Consider the following 19,828-nt stretch of genomic DNA (forward strand, 5'->3'; position numbering starts at 1 on the left):
TAACACCGAGTTGCTCGCACAGCTCTTTGAAAAGGTTACTTTCAAAAGCGGAGCCCTGGTCAGTGTGGATACATATAGGAGTGCCCCATCTTGCCACTATGTCATTAATTATCCTGTCTGCACAAACTTCTGCAGTTTGGCTTGGGACCGGCCACACCTCAACATACTTGGTGAAATGATCAGCTGCGACAAGCACGTAGCGGTTTCCCCGTGGCGTTACCGGAAGTGGCCCCATAAAATCCAATGCAAGGATGTCCCATGGAGCTCCGGCCCTAACATGACCCATTGGTGCACGTGGCTTCTTCTGGAGAAGCTTGTCCGCCTCACAAACGTCACAAGAACTTACGTAAAGCTTAACGTCTTCCTTCATCATATACCAATAAAAGCTTTCCAAGAGTTTTGCCTTCGTGGTCTTAACCCCCATATGACCGCCGGTTAATCCATCGTGGACAAGGCGCATAACTTCATTTTTTAGCTCATTTGATACAACCATCTGCGGTTTCTTTTTTGGAGACTGTCTACGGTAAAGAACACCATCAACTAAGGACAGATTTTCCCAGATGATATCATAGTGCATTGTCGCCGGGCTCTTGGACGCCATCTCTTCTCTATTTGGTCGGCGCGCATCAAGCATCCCAGTGTAAACAAGCTCAAGGTCACTGTCGCGGAATTGCATGTTGGCGATATCTGCAGCTTGGTAACCATCTAACCAATTGTAAACAGCTCTGGGTTTTGATGGTTCGGTGGATGATGTTGACGGCTTTTCCGCATCGACCTTTCTGACCACCGATATAGCGTCTTGGACACCAACATCTGGGGGTTCAATAATTTGGGCCCTTCCGGAAACGAATGATTTCTGGGCAATGATCTCTTGACCTCTGACTGGAAAAGGTGGCTCTAAGCGCATAATCTCCGCCCGTTGTTTGCACTTTGAGCATGGACCGCATTTAAGTGGCTCGTCTGTGTTAACCGCGTCACACGTGCAGTCGCTGGGAACCGGACATCTCGACAACGCGTCACAATGACCTTGAAGACGACCAGGCCTGTACTCAATCTCGAATTGATATGACGCCAATATTACAAGCCACCTAGCCACCTTATTGTCAGTTCGGTCAATGGATGGGCGATCTTTGCAAAAAAATTCACAAAGCGGCGGTAATAAGACCCAATGGCTACAAATTGTTTCACTTTTTTAGCGTTGACTGGACGCGGCCAAGCTAGAATTTTGGCCACATTAGTCGGGTCTGGACGCAAACCCTCAACAGAGACCACGTGTCCAAGAAATGTTACTTCCGTCTGCAATAGCTGACACTTCTCCGGCTTTAATTTCAGTCAGGCTGTTAAAATGCGGTCTAAAACTTCTGCTGTTCTGGTCATATGCTCATCAAAACTGCGACCAAAGACGATGATGTCATCTATGTATACCAGACAAGTGACCCACTGGAGCCCTTGCAGCGCGAGCTCCATAACACGCTGAAAAGTCCCACTTGCATTATTGAGCCCGAATGGCATACGTAACATCTCGTAGTGTCCGTATTTACAGCAAAATGCTGTTTTTGGGATGTCCTCCTTTTTTACTGGTATTTGAAAATCACCACTTGTAAGGTCAAAACTACTAAATATGTTGGAACCCGCAACCGCGTCGAGACAGTCCTGAATTCTAGGCAAAGGGAACCCATCTGGTTTCACTAACTCATTGACCTTCCTATAGTCTACACATGGTCGTATTGCACCTGATTTCTTCTTGACAAGGACAATTGGTGAGGCCCAAGGGGAAGTACTTTTGCGTATGACACCCTTCTGGAGTAAATCTTCAACTGCCTTTTTCTCTTCATCAGCATGCGCAATTGGAACTCGTCTGGGCCGCTGTTTTACTGGCGGGGCCTCACCTGTGTTGAAAGAGTGCTCCGCTAAATCGGTGAGACCCAAGTCCCATTCATGATTAGAAAACGCGCCCCCGTACTTCACTAAAAAACCTGACAATACCTCTTGTTCGCGCTGACTTCTGCCTGTCGCCGACCGCTCAAACAGAGATTTCAAGTGATCAGGAACCTTAGCAACTTCACCCCGCATATCCAAACATACTGGCTGCTCATCGGTCGCGCTTCTGATCTGCACCCTTCGGACCCGGTCCGCATTACTTTCCTCCTTCGCATCTTCTTTAGGAGCCAAAACGCTTACTACACGCTCTACTCGCTCAGCCATCCCTATCTCTGCATCCTGTTTAAGGGTTGTCGCAGTAAGGAATGGGTTAAGTATTCTCACCTTACATGTAGTGGAGCCGTTGATGTTAACGAGGGTAGATGCCATCAAAAGCGGGTACCTTGTCTTGAACGATTCTGTGGTTTCCACAATGTAGTTTGCCTCCTCGTCCAGGTCATCCTCCCTTATCCTCTCAACAAAGACATCAACCACGGCTTCAGACTGCGCTGGCAAACATATGTCCTCCGCCACCACCACTTTCCTCACCTTTTGTAGATTACCTTTCCGCAAGCACGGTACCTCACACCCATTAAGCAAAATAAGGTCTTGCTTAGAAGTAGGTCAGCCGGGCCACCGTCACCGCCAACCAACACGTCGTAACCAAGAAGCGCCTCGTCTTCTATCTCCGCCACTCCGAGCTCTTTCTCCATACCTAGTGGTCCCAAGGTAACCCTAAACGTACCTTTACCCCACTCCCGAATAGGAGCACCGCCCGCCCCGCGAAGAAGAGTAGACCCCCTCAACACCGGTCGTTCTTTGTCACTTATCTTGTTATACAACCGATGCGATACAATTGTTCTCGTCGCCCCGGTGTCTGCAGTGAAGGTAACTGGAACACCATTCACCTCGCCCTGTGTGTATATACCATCGCCAAGGTCCGCATGTGTCTCTCCGCTCTTTAGGACCCCCGCCTGCGTGCTTGCATTATCTACAAAAATATGGCCTTTGACTACAATGTTCTCACTTAACTGGACCCCCCTCTGGCCGCGAGAGACGGTCCCTGCCTGTTTAAAGCCTCGCTTTCTTGTTTCTCAGTATCCGTACCGCTCTTCTCCTGCTTCACCACGCGTTTGTTTATGCACTCCCTGGCGTAATGTCCTCGCTTGTGACAATTAAAGCACTCAACGTTGTTCATTCTCCTCTTTGGCCGATTTTGCCTCGAAGCCTGTTCTAAATGTTCAACACGTTGCAACAGTCGTTCTAGAAGCTGTTGCTGGTTGTCGGGTGAAGCGGGTTTGCTCTCATTCTTCCGTTTTGCTGTCGGGGCTTGAGATCGCAATGTCTTCACGTCCACCGTTCGTCGTAACTGTTCTTCACTCTCACCCCCTAGCTCTTCAACGTCAATATCAACATCAAAAGTGCGTCTGGCTGCATTTCTGCCCCTATCACCCCTCACTCCAGCCTTCATCTGTATCCAGCTCACCACGTGGAACACGACCTCATCTATATTACGTGGCTCCTTGTTAAACTCTACAGCAAACCTAGCTTCTTGATCTTACAGACCGTCGAAGAATCGCCTTGTGAGATCTTCGTCCCGTGTACGTCTGTCCCTATGCCGATGGGCTTTGTCGTAAAGACGCTTTAATTCGGACGCGAAATCTTCAGCGGTCTCACCATATTTTTGGTATCGTCTGCTGAATCTAACAGCAAACAATTGATCTGTTTCGATTACCTGCCCGTTAATTCCCCGACTAGGGCCTCGTAATCACTCAGAACGTCCGCTGATATTTGAGAAAACACAAACTCACTTGCCGGCCCCTCGATCTTCGGTAGCAAATTGTCTAGGCGCTCCTCAAAGTCCCAGCCTTGTCGATCAGCAATTGTCTCAAACTTCGTTAACCAGACGTTCCAGTTCTCTTTTCCCGAAAATGGTGGTAATTCAAAGTTAGACTGGTTTTGCCGCCTGTCTCGAGACGTGTGTCTCCTTGCCTGTCTTTCAAACGCCATTTGCCGGTCGGGCCCCTCGACGCCATAGACGTCGTCCATTTGGCGGGCTCTCATGCGCTCCGGGCTAACAACCTCACCCCGTCGGTTGTTATGGCAGTTGTTAGCATCCGCTCCCCATCTGTTTTCATGCGCGTTTACTTCCGGTTCCGCGCCTATCATCGGTTTGTATCTTTCCCCGCTGTTATGTGCTTCCGTTGGCACATGTGCACGCTGCGCCTCTTTAAGTACCCGTAGCTCACTGATCACCTCTTTCAAAACACCAGCCATGTCTGACCTCATTGCTGATATTTGCGCCTGGGCTGGTTCGCTTACGTCAGGATGCGTATGCAGCTCAACAGAATTTGCGTTGCGGTATGGGCTGCAGTCTCCACCCTTCTCTTGTTCACCGGATTGCTCTCTTGCTCCCGTTCATGTCCGGCTTCTAGTTCTGGGGAAGGTAACCTCTTCATCGCTTTCGTGGCTTGCCATGTTATGCGTAGATGCGTCTCACTGGATTGGTATAAAATAACCAATCCCACTTCTGACACCAAAATGTTGGGGGCTCGCCCTGGTTTCACGCTAGTGAATGTACTTGACGCAAATTTATACCACAACTTCGCTTCAACTTATTGTAGGCCGTGTGAATAAGCTCAGCTTGGCTCTCAAGTAACCAACTCAACTCTGATATTACGCAGACATTTTGTAGTTCGTACCAATTGTCAACCACGCATTGAAAACAGTTTATAAGTTTTAACAGTTTTATTGCATTAATAAAGGTGAAACATCACTCGAACTGGGTACAAATGTTTATACAGAAATATTATGTATTTATATCATAAAATTTATTCATTAAAAGTCACTAGTTTTCGCTGGTGCGCACGTTCCGAAAAACCCATATTATATAATATAATTTATTTGTTATATTATTTATTAATCTAGCGGTGTTAATTCTGTAGTTCAACGCGATTTCAATATTGTTCTGGTAATGCAATCTAAGCGAGATAACTCACAAAAGTCACCCTTTTTGCTTATAAAAGTTGTCTGTGTGTTATATCTTCAATATGTATACTGCACTAGTAGGACTTTGTCAATGAACGTTAGTAAAACTACTTATAAATGATCAATTCATACAAAGTCACATAAATTATACGTTAACTGAGTGATTATTTTATCAAGTAGTTCTTCAATGTAACTATTGTAATTATTTCAGTTGAAACTCAGATTTATTACTTTAGCAAACGAAACGTAACGTGGTTCTGCACTGAACAAATGCTTGACTGCCTGCCAACGAAAATCGTGGCGCTTTTATACTCGCACAGTTGGCAAAACGCTACTACTAATAAGAATGACGGCAATGCCACCCAAAACGTTGGCAGTTCCAAGAAAAATTATGGCAGTGACAACGATTTGAATGGCAGTCATGTGACTGCCACAAAATAGAACGTTTATGTAAATCAAAGGCAGCCATCTTGGAAAAAATATGTAACTGATACAAAGAAAGGCTCCGGACATAGCCTTAAGTTTTGGAATGTAAACATAAACAAATCAAAAAGATGAGTCACCTTATACATGACTGCACTTGACCTTAAGCGAGCGGAAGTTGCGCAGAAAAAACAAAATGGCTGACATTGTGCGAGTACAGAAACTTTACGATAAATAATGCAAGAAATATGGATATAACGTCGCACCAGCGGTGAGGAAAACAAATGCATCTTAACACCAACATATCGAGGAAAGCTATTGTTGAACGATTTAAATTTAAAAGCATGCATCTGTTGAAAACGTTCACTAAATGCTTACAATTACCGGGTGGGGTAAAGTTTATCTGAAATGCACTTTTGGCAAATGTAAATACAGAGTCAGTTCATGATACTTTTACCCCTCCGAATGTCATCATGTTCTGAATAAAATCGGGTAAGTGTTAAATAAAATAACTTTAAATAGTATAGGTTACATTTATAATGTATTTATGTTAATAACAAGAACAAGTTTAACTTTAAATTAATGTCTTTTGTGTCCCAAAATCCGGGCACAAAAGTATACTGGGAATGTCGGTAACAGACATAACTGTACGTAAAAATTGTATGTACTGTATCTCCCAGGGAAGTATGGCCTCAGACCCCTGGCCGGGAAGCTCTTTATTCACAATGGTGTTGTTTCCCTCCAGAAAAGGAAGGAGGTGGTAACTCGGTTAGTGCCAAGTAATTTATTTCCAAACAATTTTGTTTTGTCGCAAAATGATAACGTTAAACAGACCAATTTCAGACTACCTGCAAAAAATGATAACCTGGAGTAGTCACCAAACTTAATAACTAGTGAATTAAAACATATAATTGCAATAGAAGAAAGAAGAGATAGCGTAGATTCAGTTTTTGATTTTTTATAGAATTCACCAAATTCACAGTTAACAGCCGTGAATATCAGATCTTTCGTGTTTCCAATACGACGACAATTAACGGCCCCTTTAATCCCCGCTGTGTACACAATTGACCCAAATAAATGTTTTGACAGTTGTTGTGATAGTTGCAACCTGCCAAAAAAGGGCCCTAATTTGCTTATAGCACTGATGTCAATTATGATAGAGGTATATCTCCCACAGAATTTTAACCAATTAGTATGTTTCCCCAAAAAATGAACGTTACCGAGTGAAATAGTGACGACCGTTACGTGCAATGATTCCTGAATGTGCGTATGCAATGATTATCACAATTGATATCTAATTCATGGAAAAATGAATATTAATGAGGATAACAACAAAATTACAGGAAAAGCATTTTAAATAGTATTTTGTAGAGTAAACAATTATATAATTTATATAAACATGTACATGACCGATACATGTATACACGGACTTGTATTTCCCCAAAACCAGTTCAAGTTATCCGAATAATCGAATACTCGAGTACTCGATCGGAAGATTGTCCGAGTACTCGAATACCAATTTAACTACTATCCATAACATTAACATTGCAGACACTGATAGAACAAAATACATCGATATATTGTTTATCGATATACATTGAATATGTAGTGGTATATTATAAATGATAAGATACAATGTTTACAAGTGCCTAACGTTGCAATGAAAGAACCTAAACGAATTCACGTCTTCCAAACATTTTTCTTTAACTATATTATTAATTATCGTGAACATGAATAGAAGTAAGAAAGCGGTTACACACTTTTTTCCCTGTTCGGAAACCTTAAAAAGAAGGGAAACAACCGATGATGCGCCCAACTAGTGTCTCACTGCTTCTTATGCCTCTTATCGAGAGCATGTTTCAGTATAAAATCAACCACGGTTGCCTTGGAATTTGGCAATTGATTTGGTAATTACAATCTTCATCTGAATTCGAGAATTTTTTTCTGTTTTGAAAAGGTACTTGGGCAAATCAGCTCAAATGCGAATGTAAATGGTTTATTTCACGATGGAGGGTTTAAATAGCAGTATTTATCTATAATTTGTACATTAGAATTGCATTAACATAATACAGTGGATATAATAAATGAAAACAATAAGTTAATATGCAAGTACCTTTGATCTAAAATATTGGCTACAGACTACATAAAACGTCAGTACAGTGTCATATCGTTTTATATTTTAAACCATTGAGTACCGTTGTTTGATTAATGAATGCTTGCACCACTCTTTTACATTTCATCGGAGCGTACCAGGCATGTGCTCCATTTTATTTTCCAAATACATTTTAAATATTAAACTAAGTGAGCAAAATCATACAGTGCAGCACACTGTATAATTCTAGGTAAAGCAATTTAAACTGGTCTGTGATGATGTTTGTTTTCCTCGAGTTTAGGGGCAATGGGTGCACATTTACATCAAACCTTGATCCGGCCTTCAAAGTTGTTTAGTTTTAATTTTCTTTCAAACAATGAATTCCAATTCATTTTGTTTATTTATATTATCATTGCAATTTTTGTTGTACAGTCAATGTTTGAAAACACGTATATTTTGAATAAATCAGCTGGAATACATTGAATCCGCTTACAGGTAACAACATGATGCTTAATCTCCCTTTCCTTTCATTTTTTTCTCAAGAAATGCCTTGCTCATTCGTGATAAATGTATATTGTGCACTTCGAATCTAGTGTAAATTGCATTTTAAACTGCAGGATTCAAACCAGCTATTTAAAAAAATACAGATATGACAAGGATTTAGTATACCAATTATGTGTATGGATTTTCGAAATTCTACCGTCTGTCCCTAAACAATAAACTCGTTCAATTACGGACCTGGAATAGATTTAGATTTAAGCGGTCATTTGTTACGAACAAAATCGCCCATCGTTTGCTCATCGCTTTTTACAAAGCAAGTATCTTATTGTTTTCCACGCTGTTCTCGTTTTTTCTTAAATCAGCTGACGCAGTAATCGAATCTTTCCCTGAAATAGAGGTATCCGACAATTTCTTTATATATTTGTCATTGTTTGAAATATTTATCAGATGATTTAATTCAATTTTATCTAAAATACCTTGATCTAATCAAACCTCCCATTTTAGTAGATATCAGTTATAAACTATGTGCATTGATTGAACAAAACATTGTATAGAGGCGGGAGAAGGAGGCGTGGCATAAAAGGCAAAAAGAAGGGCGGGTTCTACTTCAAGATAGTATAAACTTACGTGCTTTTGAGCTAACAGATAATATTATTTCATAACGTTTACACGTAAAGTATGGGCAACAAACAATGGAGGAAAACTGAACATGATTCATTTGTGAAAGTACGAATATCATTGATTTTTTGTTCAGAATTTAATTTGAAAAGTCGCATTATTATATAATAATAGAATAATAATTTGTTCACAGAACGGTTTGAAATGTGTTTCAGATGTCAAAAGACATTCAAATGAATTTATTTATTAAATGAACATGGGGCTTAAACTTTAACACAGAAATCAATGTTTTCGGAGAATGATCGTACAATATCATTGATACAGTATCTATCATCACGATCTAAGTGTTCCTATTTTCAGAAATTTTTCAAACATGATTCCGGGCGTCACATTAATTGATATATATTCATAGTGCATTGATGGATAAAAAACTTCCGGTAAGCCAAATAAGCTAATCTAATAAATAAAATCTTGCCAGCTTGTATGCGTTGCAAATTGTCAAATAGCTGACCAGCTGTTTTCTGAAGTCAGCGGTAAGTGTACTATAAACAACATACCAATTTTATATCTCTAGTGCTACCTATTATTAGGGTAATTATACATGACAAAACTACAAAATGAATGTCATTTTTAGTTTTAAATTAGCTCAATATGATAAACGTACAAATGTTTATTTTGAGTGTATTTTTAAACTTTCCAATAAAGCATTGAATCAACTGCAAAGCCATTTAATGTGTGCAGTTCATATATACAATGGTTTGTTTGACATTATTGTAATACCAATGGCAATTTTACATCAGTATTAAGTCCCTAGCATGATTTTTGAATTGTTAAACAATAAAGTAAATTTATATTGAATAGTGTATTTAATAAACAAATATATCCATTTTATTCTATTACATTGGCTGGTGGAAGCTACAAGTTATCGATTTAAATGACAAAAACAATCCATGGAAATAAACTTATGCATTTGAATTAAATTTATAAACTCATTTTACCAGCTTCAAGCATATAGCAATTTTGTTAATTTATATATCAATGGTAATTTTAGTTCAAGTGTAAATACATAATATGTTTATCGTTGTATTGCAAAATAAAACTGTTTTATACAGGACGCATATGCATTCTGCTGGCAGTCAAGTAACCATTACAATGATTTAAGTATGATCTATTGTAACCATTACAATGATTTAAGTATGATCTATTGTTTGACATACCACATCGTGAAAAAGAAATATCGGGTTGACACAAATACCACGATAGGAATTCTCAACTAACGTTAATTACAAAAGCGTACTTAAATACTGCTCTTTATCTTTTACATAACATGTTTGCATGAGAGTTTGAAATGATAGACATAAAACACGTTTTGTAAAGTTAAAATATGTCTCTTTGCAGACTGAATCGTATCTAAGAAAAAAAATAAAGAGTGACTTCGGGAATGTTAGGCTCAACCTATGCTTGGTTGGACACACTGGCGCTGGGAAATCGGCGTTCATCAATTCGATAGTTTCGATTTCCAAAGGGCGCATTGCAGATGTTTCATCAGTAAAATCCGAAGACATAGGTGGTGTGGGAACCATGAAGGTTATACGATTTTATTTTATTTTTTAATTTGATTGTGAGGTATTATAAAATTCTTATTAAAATAATGTTTATTTGGTAGTTTAAGTATTTATCAGAACCATGCTTTTTGCCTTTTATTTATTTTTGATATATTATTTCGATGTCAACGTAACTCTTTTGCCATTCTTACTTTGTAAATAATACATCATATGAACGTAATTGGACTGGTCAAAGTGTGTGGAGTCAATAGTTCATTATTTCATTCAATATTATTTTTAAATACTTCATTCATTTAAAGTTGCACTCTCACAGATTTACCATTTTAACAACTTTTTTTTTAATATTTTCTCTTGGAAAGAGCAAATTATATCATAAATATCTGCACCCCAATGATATAAGATTGCTGACAAAAAATCAGATCGTAGATTTTCATATTTCCGTTCGAAAATTAATGTTTTATGGCTTAAACCGTTACTAACGGTTAAAGACAAATGCATAAAACACCAATTTTTGAACTTAAATATAAAAATCTGCGATCTATTTTTGTCACCAGTCTTATATAACTGGTTTCCATGCATTTTCGCAAAAATTGGCTCGTTCCAAGACAAAAACTTAAAAAGTTTTCGAAACGTTTAATCTTTGAGAGTGCAGCTTTAAGAAAACCTTTCAATAATCCGTTCTAACCCTAGCTGTAAATAGAACGACCCGATTGTTACCGGAAACATTTTTTTCAAATGACATCACAATAACGCGGGAAAAGATCAATCACTTGAAATCACTTTAAGACGTAAAATTGTAGCACTTATTGCAACCATACATTTAAAATATAATAAATTAACACTTTCATAAATGTTGATTTATATTTTACGGTACCTGCTGCCACAATACAAACAATATCAAAATAAATGATTTTTACGTATATTGTTATGTGATAAATTGCTATCCGAACATATCCGAAGTTGCTATGTTCATCGATTGATAAATGCAATTGCCCAAAGGCAGTTCATTTAAGGAATGGAAGTTGAGTTGTAAATATATAACGGTATGCTTTCAGTTGCTTCGAATTCAAGGCAAGACAACTGATTTATTTAGCCAAGTGAATGTTTTTGACACGATGGGATTTACTCTGGCAAAGTCGCCAGAGGACAACGGCATAACAGACAAAGACCTGAAAGCTGTTTTGGAAGGAGAAGTAGAAATTAACTACAAAGTAAATATATTTAAAAAAAAAAACAATGTGAATGGTACGTCGTAAATAGTTTTCTCTCGGTTTGAAGTTCTTTTTAGTCAAAGACAACCATAATACCTTTAATAGAAATGGACTTGTTTTTCAAGTTAAAATCAAGATATAAAAACAATGCTCATTTACACATTATTCAAGCTATTGTGTTATTTCAGTTTAGTTCAGCTGGGAGTGAACGAACAGGGTATCACAAAAGACAGGAAAATAAACCACATTGTGTTATCATTGTTGTTAGTGCTGAGCTACTTCAAAATATGCAGCTTCATGGTGACAGTGTTTTGACGAGAAAAATGGGGAACTTGCATAGCTTCATCCCAAGCGGTAATACTAAAGTTATATGTTTTCAATATTAAGCATTTAGCTTATACACAACTTTATTAGTACAAGTAATAAATAAAAAAAATGGGGAAACATCTGCATAATTGGTTTACAAAAGTTAAAACTACTCGTTCAAGGATTATTTATATTGTAATTCAATTCATCTTTTAGTGTTTCTACCATAAGTGATATAAAACCGTATAATGAGAAAAATATTATTGATGGCGAAAGAAGATATCAAGTTTTGTCAGAGTTTTAATAGCTGTCTTCTCCGAGGTCTCAGTGGATCAGATCAGGTCACGTTTTTTAGCGCTTTTGCATGGTTTAATTTAGTATGTAATACCCCATCCATAAGCAATTACGCCTTGTTTCCACCATTCTGTGATGTTTTGCAATATCGGTTTCAGATGTTTCGAGAATTGTGGTGATCACCTGTTGCGACAAAATAAGCGAGTCCGTTCACCAAAACGTCACTGAAATTTACAAAAGCAAAACAATTTATTCCATAGTCCAAAAGGCGACGAAGGTTTTTGGAACACCAGAAAACATGGTTTTCCCTATTATTAACTATTATAAAGAACTTAGTCCAAATCCAGAGAAAAACGTTCCAATTTTGTATGCGTTGTTGTTTGCACTTAATTTTGCAGCGGATCGGCAAGAATTAAGAACTCAAACATGACTCCATTGAACAATGATAAGAAAAAAACACAATAATGTGTTGTGTTATGTAACAAAAGGTAAATAAAGTATGGAAAACAAGTATTTTTAACTCAAGTACTCATTATTAGTTTAAAATATAGCATTAGTAGTAATAATGTCTCTTCGTCATGCTCTGCGCATGTGCGAAAGATGACGTGACAGCGGAAACATTTTCCAAACAAAATTTGGCGGGGAAAAAATGGCGCAAAATTTCAATGCCTTGGCGGCTATTTTGGATGACACCTGTTTCTGTGGCAGGAATATTCGTAATGAACGTTATGGAGAACTCGTGCGTAAGACATAACGAAACAGTAATGAGACGTGTCGTGTTCCGAACTAAGTAACGTGCTTACAAAAATGTTTAACTGAATTATTATTATTATTATTATTATTATTATTATTATTATTATTATTATTATTATTATTATAATGTTTTGATAAAATGTGTTCCATAAAGAAAGAGACGATTACGACGTTTTCGACATTAAATCATAACCATAATGCTCATATTTGCACGTAACCCTTCAGACACAAAAAGGTTGTTGTTTCTATGAATTCGTAATGTATTTCCGTGTTGTGACCTATTCTCCTCCTCATCATCATCATCCTCCTTCTCCTTCTCCTCCTCCCCGTCCTCCTCCTCCTCCTCCTCTTCCTCCTTCCACCTTCTTTCACCATTTTTACTCTTCCTCCTTCCCCTCCTCCTTCATCCTCCTTACTCCTCCCTCATTATTTCTTATCATCTTTCTCATTCTTCTCCATCCTTTCCATCTACTTCTCCTCCTCCTCCTCTTCCTCCACTTCCTCGTCACCCTCCTCTTCCCCCTCCTTCCCCCTTCCGTATATTCATTGCTGTCTTATATGAATCATTCTTATTCAAGTCTGAAAAAGTCAGTCTTTAAAGGCCTAGTTTAAGTCTTCTTTAAGCCCCCCCCCCTAATCCGTGTACAGTACAGTATTATGTGTCTTAATCTTTATTGCCTTGTGCTGTCTATCATATCTCAGATCTGAGTATACTGCTGTGCAGTTCAGGTTTCATTTATTATTATTATTATTATTATTATTATTATTATTATTATTATTATTATTATTATTATTATTATTATTGAAATTCCTTAGAATTAGAATAAGAGTAGTGATATTTATATATGTATATATTATATATATATAGCCCATTAATATGTTTTAATCGAGATGATTTTATTTGGATAATACAATGCCGACCATTTATTTAAAGTGGATTAAAATATATATGTTATATAACTATATAAAGAACTAAGGGAATGACACGTTTATAAGAATAATCTATATATTGTAACCGGTCTGCAAATATTAAGTCCGACAAATCTATAACTTTTGAACGCGGATTTTCGAGGAGGGAAATAATAATATGTTAGCGCATCAGATACCACTGCATGGTGGAATCTAACAGGTTTATCATACTCTTCAGGGTGTGCCTACGCTTACTCCTTAAGGAGCGCCACCTCGGCCTCCTCTGGAAATGCCTTCTCCTCAATAAGAGCATTCTACACCAATGCCTTACCCATCACCATCACTCCAGTTCATCAGAAACTATACTTCAAGCATCCATTTACGTGAATGGTCAGTTGAAACACGGGCAAGATACAACAAGTGTACAAGAAATAATAAGGCTTTACCTAATGGCAGCCATGATGACATGTCTACCATAAAAACACCCCAAAGTAGACTTGATAAGGGGATTGATCAACATCTACATGATGTAGCCTAATTAAATTTTGCCGTGACCAATTTTATTATTTTGAATGACCTCATGTCAACGGCCAGTGAAGATCAGAGGATAACTGATCTTTGATGGAGGGGTCTCACAATCGAACTAAATGCATCATATCACTCAATCAAAACTTATACTTTAGTAGAAGATCCACTCCAGAGAAAAAAATGTCATTATTTAGACAACAACCCGCCACGATCTTAATTCGACAGTCAGAGAACGACGACAGCTATGAGATCGAAGACAAATAATATGTTTACCGGAGAGTTCATAAAATATATGAGCGCAAAAATAAAGCGATCACACGCTACGCAATTTATTAATGGTCATTTATGCAATAAGTTGTGGAAAAGTGTCAGTCGGGTCTAAAGGCCCCGTCATTGAACTTATGACAACAGTTGCTCAAACGGTAGAAATAGCCAAATAAGAAGTAACTTGGACATAACGAAACTGGAGTAAACCCCCGAGAAAGGTGTCTTGATTGTTTGGACCACCGAGACACGGTGATTATTTTAACGGATAGAATCCTTAAATTAACCACACCTTTATCAGTAAAGTTGACCCCAAAGTTCGGGTCTAACCCGTCAAAATTGTTTGACCGATACCAAACACGAACATCTGTAATACATTTATAACCGCATACACGTTATTTTACGTTTCAACGGTTTCACTTTTAAAACCAATGGCTATAAAACTGTTAAAGATGCACCGGTAAAAGTATACATTTTTGGAATCTACTGGACAACCCGACCGAATGCAACATGTACAATGACTGATAGAGTGAGTTGAAAAATCAACAGATACGCCAACAACTATAATTTTGCGTGAAGTGCGTCCCATGGGTATCGGTATAGAAAACACTTGATCGTAGGCCACTCGTGAATATGTTTTCCCGTGTCACTCATGAAATGAAATACGATATTACAGTGAAATCAATACAAATTATCTGCATCGTTCAATTATGCTCCAATTTCATAAAATAAAAGTACAGCATGCAATGCGCTCATACATTTTCCCTTATACGCTCACTTATTGAAACGTGAATATTCCGTTGGGTTTCAACGTTAGCTGCACCTTTATAGTGCAAATAAAGGTAAAATTAAAAATTTGAAACCATTTTCCGCCACCCATCCTGTCTTACTGCTGTACAAAATTAAATGAGTGGTATTTAACCTTAAGTTGTTTTCAAACAACATGAGTTTAACTGTATGGCTCACTGGTAAACAACAATTTCACAACAACAAAGCTGAATGCTTTTACATTCCTCCTTTCTCAAACGATGACATGTTAAAAGAGAACATTGGAAATGGAATTAAGAATTCATATTCTATACTTCTTGTACTTTAGAACAGGCGTGTTTGGGTTCTACTGTAGTCACTGAAAGTTACCTTTGCCATTGTTTTGGATCGATCTTTTGAAAGGAAATAATCTGATTAAAGATTATCTTAAAATGATTGCATGCATATATTTTAATAGGAATGTCACAAAAAGATTAAGTATGAGTGACAGTGATTGGAAAAGACTAAAAACAGAGTGTTTTTACAGTAAAGTAAATAAAGGTATAATTTTTCATATATAAAGATAGATTTTTTTTGTGTGTATGTTAATTATGTGACAATGGCTGTATTCATGACCTTTAAAACATAAAAATATTATAAAAGTTAGTAAAGATATAACGTACAGGACATCACAGCAATTTATTTCGTAAAACAAATATCCGAAAAACTAGTATTTTTTGTATTTTTTTCGCGATGCTCATTGTTATCAAATGAACTGTGCACATTTCCATGATTTAATATATATTCTGTCTTAAAAACTTTAATCAAAGACAAGAGCTGTCACAGTATGTGACGAATGCCCCCGAATGTGACATTGACCTACGAACAAGGTCAGTACATGAAAAGTTTATCTTGCCTTTACGTGTCAAATACATATGGCAAGTTATTTTAAATTGCCTCTGAACATAAAAAAATACCACCCATACTTCACAACCTACACTGTTATGTCCTTATATTCAGAATTCCCTTGTGAATAACCACTTAGTGTATCTTTCACCTTAGAGGTAGGGACATGGGTCTTGCACACGACACGTTGTCTTCGTATGTGGAACACATGTAGCAAGTGATTTTAAAATCTGTCCATACAAGGGAAAGTAACAGCCCTGACACGACAACCTATACTCTATGTCCTTATATGCAGCACTCCATTGTGAATTATCACTAAGTGTGACCTTGACCTTTGAGGTAGGGACACGGGTCTTGCACGCGACACGTCGTCTTGGTATGTGGAACACATGTGGCAAGTTATTTTAAAATCTGTCCATACAAGGGAAAGTTACAGCCCGGACACGACAACCTATACTCTATGTCGTTATATGCAGCACTCCATTGTAAATAAACTCTAAGTGTGACCTTGACCTTTGAGGTAGGGACACGGGTTTTGCAAGCGACACATCGTCTTGGTATGTGGAACACATTTGGCAAGTTATTTTAAAATCTGTCCATACAAGGGAAAGTTACAGCCCGGACACGACAACCTATACTCTATGTCTTTATATGCAGCCCTCCATTGTAAATAAACACTAAGTGTGACCTTGCCCTTTGAGGTAGGGACACGGGTCTTGCACGCGACACGTCGTCTTGATATGTGGTACACATGTGGCAAGTTATTTTAAAATCTATCCATACAAGGGAAAGTTACAGAGCCGGACGGACGGACGGACGGACGGACGGACGGTGCGATTTTAATATGCCCACCTTCGGGGGCATAAAAAATAATTTAGTACCTTGCATTTTGTTTCGGCTAGCTACAATAATATTGCTAACTATGTTTAATATAATAGTTCTATGAAAAAAGGTCTCTGAATAGAAGCAATAAAGATGCTTGTGTATAATTTCGGCAAGGTTAATATTGATTCTTACTGAACTATAGATAAGAACATACAAATAACAAATCTGAACTGTTTTTGATAAATGTACATAATATAATTAATTATAATTAATTCAATATCGTGTCCTTATCCAATTTGCATGTATACTGTGTACTGATTTATTTTTAAAACCATCTTTGTTAATCATCTTTTTTTAAGAAGAAAATAAAACTTTATATCTGTCCCGTATCTCCATTTTATTTTTATTTTTCAATTTTGAAAAAATACATTGTAAAACGAAATATCAAAAATGATATCTGGTCTCATGTTAAATTGTTATACCAAATGATTGCCAATGTACTGCAAGGAACCCCTTTTCGCCAAGAAATTGGTGGGTTTTATAATTATTCGAGGAATAACCCACATGAAATTTCACAAGGATTAGGGCCCTGATCGAAAACTCAGTATCATAATATTTACGATAAACGTTTACGATAAAGGATAAAATGTGCGGTGACATAATTTCGTCCCTAAATTTTACGTTAAGGATGATATTGAATTTCACTGCGGCATCACCAACACCATCGACTGCAAACTTTAATGTTCAGTATAATTAAGAAACAATACAAACGTTCAGAACAGCATAGACACGATCAAGAGATCCCTCACACAGATTATATACAGGAGTAGAATTGCGTGAGCGATTGATTATATGTTGTAAAGTCACTAACGGAACAAGGGAGTGTGTGCCATACGCATGGGTGAACATAATAGACATAAATCTGAGTTGCAAATGGAGAGGGTGCCCATTAACGTAAAATCCTGGTTCCATTTATTGTTGTGTTTCTACTATATTTACACAATGGGTTCAAATGCATCTTGTATATACATTGCTACCATTCAAATTAGTGTACCGCAAATATTGGTAATAATGTTAATGTCAAAAAATAATAGTAAAACACATAGGCTGAAAGCTTACAGTAATTTTTCATCCGAATTATTTTCTAAAAATGTTTTTAGAGTTTTTATGTCCATTGGTGAGAAATAAATATTGTTCTTGTCGAATCCAACATAAATGGTTTCCTTGACACCAGGATGGATATATAGATCACTAACGATGCTTTCTTTAGTTACGCTTCCGGTAATCCGGCGAAACACCACTAAGACAACCGACTGACAATCTAAAAAAGAATCAATATCTAAATTAGAAATCATTCCATTGATCTTATTGCATTGATTGATATAGCCACCAATAGCCAGTTGTACAAAATGTGGTTTTAGGTTTGGCAAAAATAGTTAATTATTGGTCAATATTTCTCAAAAACCAATTTTTACCAATCTAATCATTTCATTGTGCAAACTAGTCTAAACATACACTTTAGTACTTATCCAAATCTAAACCTATTGGTTGCATAACGTCAGTGCAAAAAAATACCAACTCGAGATGTACTCGACTAGTCAATATCAGTTACTGGAATGTAGCCCGTGTTACCTCTTAATCTTAACTAGAATATCAGCTATTCTTGAACACAAGATACATACATTCATTATAGTGTAGTTATAACGAAAACTAACCTTGTAATCCTTCCATTGCGGCATTGCATGTATCTTCAATCCTGGTTTGAAATGAGCATAATACGACCAATGGTTCGGGAGCATTTATAAGCGTCTGTGTTCGACAGTCAATGAAGTTAACGGCTGTGAATTTGCGTACGAAATTTTTACGAAAAGTCAGGTCCGATCCCTTTTCGTAGTACAACTGAATATTCTAAAATTAGAGATTATATTGAGCAAATTACGTACGGTAATTCTAAAGTAAAAACATGATTAAATCAAAGATATTTATTTTTCTGCGTTTCAAATGAAGTATAAATAAGTTGTTTTACATTATTCTCCACTTTAGTTGTATACCTATGTTATGTTTTACTTTTGATATCGCTTTTATCATGAAGTACCAACATCATTGTGTCTGCTCTATTCATACGTGCAATACACATATCATAAGTTTAAATGAGAATATACTTATCGTCGTACGATCAAAACATGTAAAAATCATTACATAGAGGCTATGTCACGAGTCGTCATATAAAAAAGAATAATGCATGTACAGGTTGAAAACTATTCTGAATTAAGATTCCTTTCATTACATGCATTTTTCCTATAAACAATAACAGCAAAAGTATCTGTTTCATCTACGCTTAAGATGAGCCAAATACCACAAACTGACACTTGTATCAGTACAATGAATACTGAGATGATATCCAGAATCACAACCTAAACTATTTTCATAGTTTCAGAAAAATATGTATTTAAACAACTTAGATATGTCAATTCGAAAATTCATCAAACTATACCTATGCATTTTGGAATCAATCTATCTGGGTAGTTAAAATTCACTCATATTGAAATGATGCCCTTAAACTACATCCAATCTATAAATATTATAATATTACAGCTAAAGTCGTACTCTGGCATGTTTGGGCAATGTTGTTCATATTTAACTTAAAATATCAATAAAACGAATTTATACTTACAGATATATGCTTCCTTTGGCAACATTCTATGTTTTTGAAGCAACTCCAGATATTCAAGAAAAGGATTTTGCACCAGGTCCAAAAGCTCAACAAAAAAGAACATCTTTTGAAGCTCCCGCAAGACATAACTGCTTTAAACACAATTGACGACAAAGATCCAATGGTTATGACATATGCACTTTTGAACGCATTAAAACGTAAAATTTAATTTAAGAACGAATAATCGTCAAGAGAACACAAACAATTTAGCAGCAATCCGATACAACATACAAAATCACTAAAAACATTGATTTAAAATAACGAG

The 19,828-nt window shown here is 37.1% G+C and overlaps 1 protein-coding gene and 1 long non-coding RNA gene across 4 annotated transcripts; one reads left to right on the forward strand and one right to left on the reverse strand.

The window, feature by feature from the left end:
* The first annotated feature begins 5,524 nt into the window (after window positions 1-5,524).
* Window positions 5,525-12,428, forward strand: LOC128216584 (interferon-induced protein 44-like). 3 transcript variants are annotated; one of them, XM_052923192.1, is made up of 6 exons: window positions 5,525-5,602; window positions 6,012-6,099; window positions 9,941-10,129; window positions 11,163-11,318; window positions 11,507-11,672; window positions 12,077-12,428. In XM_052923192.1, exons 1-6 carry the CDS (start codon window positions 5,580-5,582, stop codon window positions 12,346-12,348), a joined length of 894 nt encoding a protein of 297 aa, XP_052779152.1. In that variant the 5' UTR covers window positions 5,525-5,579; the 3' UTR covers window positions 12,349-12,428. The 3 variants fall into 3 exon arrangements, with proteins under 3 accessions (XP_052779152.1, XP_052779154.1, XP_052779155.1); XM_052923195.1 differs by lacking the exons at window positions 5,525-5,602; window positions 6,012-6,099 and adding exons at window positions 8,591-8,650; window positions 8,903-8,979; XM_052923194.1 differs by lacking the exons at window positions 5,525-5,602; window positions 6,012-6,099 and adding an exon at window positions 8,552-8,650.
* A 4,804-nt stretch (window positions 12,429-17,232) lies between these two features.
* Window positions 17,233-19,828, reverse strand: LOC128216587 (uncharacterized). Its single transcript, XR_008258090.1, has 3 exons — window positions 19,525-19,828; window positions 18,566-18,758; window positions 17,233-18,171 (listed from the first exon to the last, which is right to left on the reverse strand). It is a non-coding gene; the product is annotated as an uncharacterized LOC128216587 (long non-coding RNA).

The sequence above is a fragment of the Mya arenaria genome, chromosome 14 (genome assembly GCF_026914265.1).
Source record: "Mya arenaria isolate MELC-2E11 chromosome 14, ASM2691426v1".
NCBI classification, from domain to species: Eukaryota; Metazoa; Mollusca; class Bivalvia; order Myida; family Myidae; genus Mya; species Mya arenaria.

Coding starts and splice junctions, on each gene's coding strand:
- LOC128216584 (XM_052923192.1), top strand. CDS start 5,580: ATGGATATAACGTCGCACCAGCG. Junction 10,130..11,162: donor GTGGTGTGGGAACCATGAAG/GTTATACGATTT, acceptor GTATGCTTTCAG/TTGCTTCGAATTCAAGGCAA. Junction 11,673..12,076: donor GCATAGCTTCATCCCAAGCG/GTAATACTAAAG, acceptor TATCGGTTTCAG/ATGTTTCGAGAATTGTGGTG.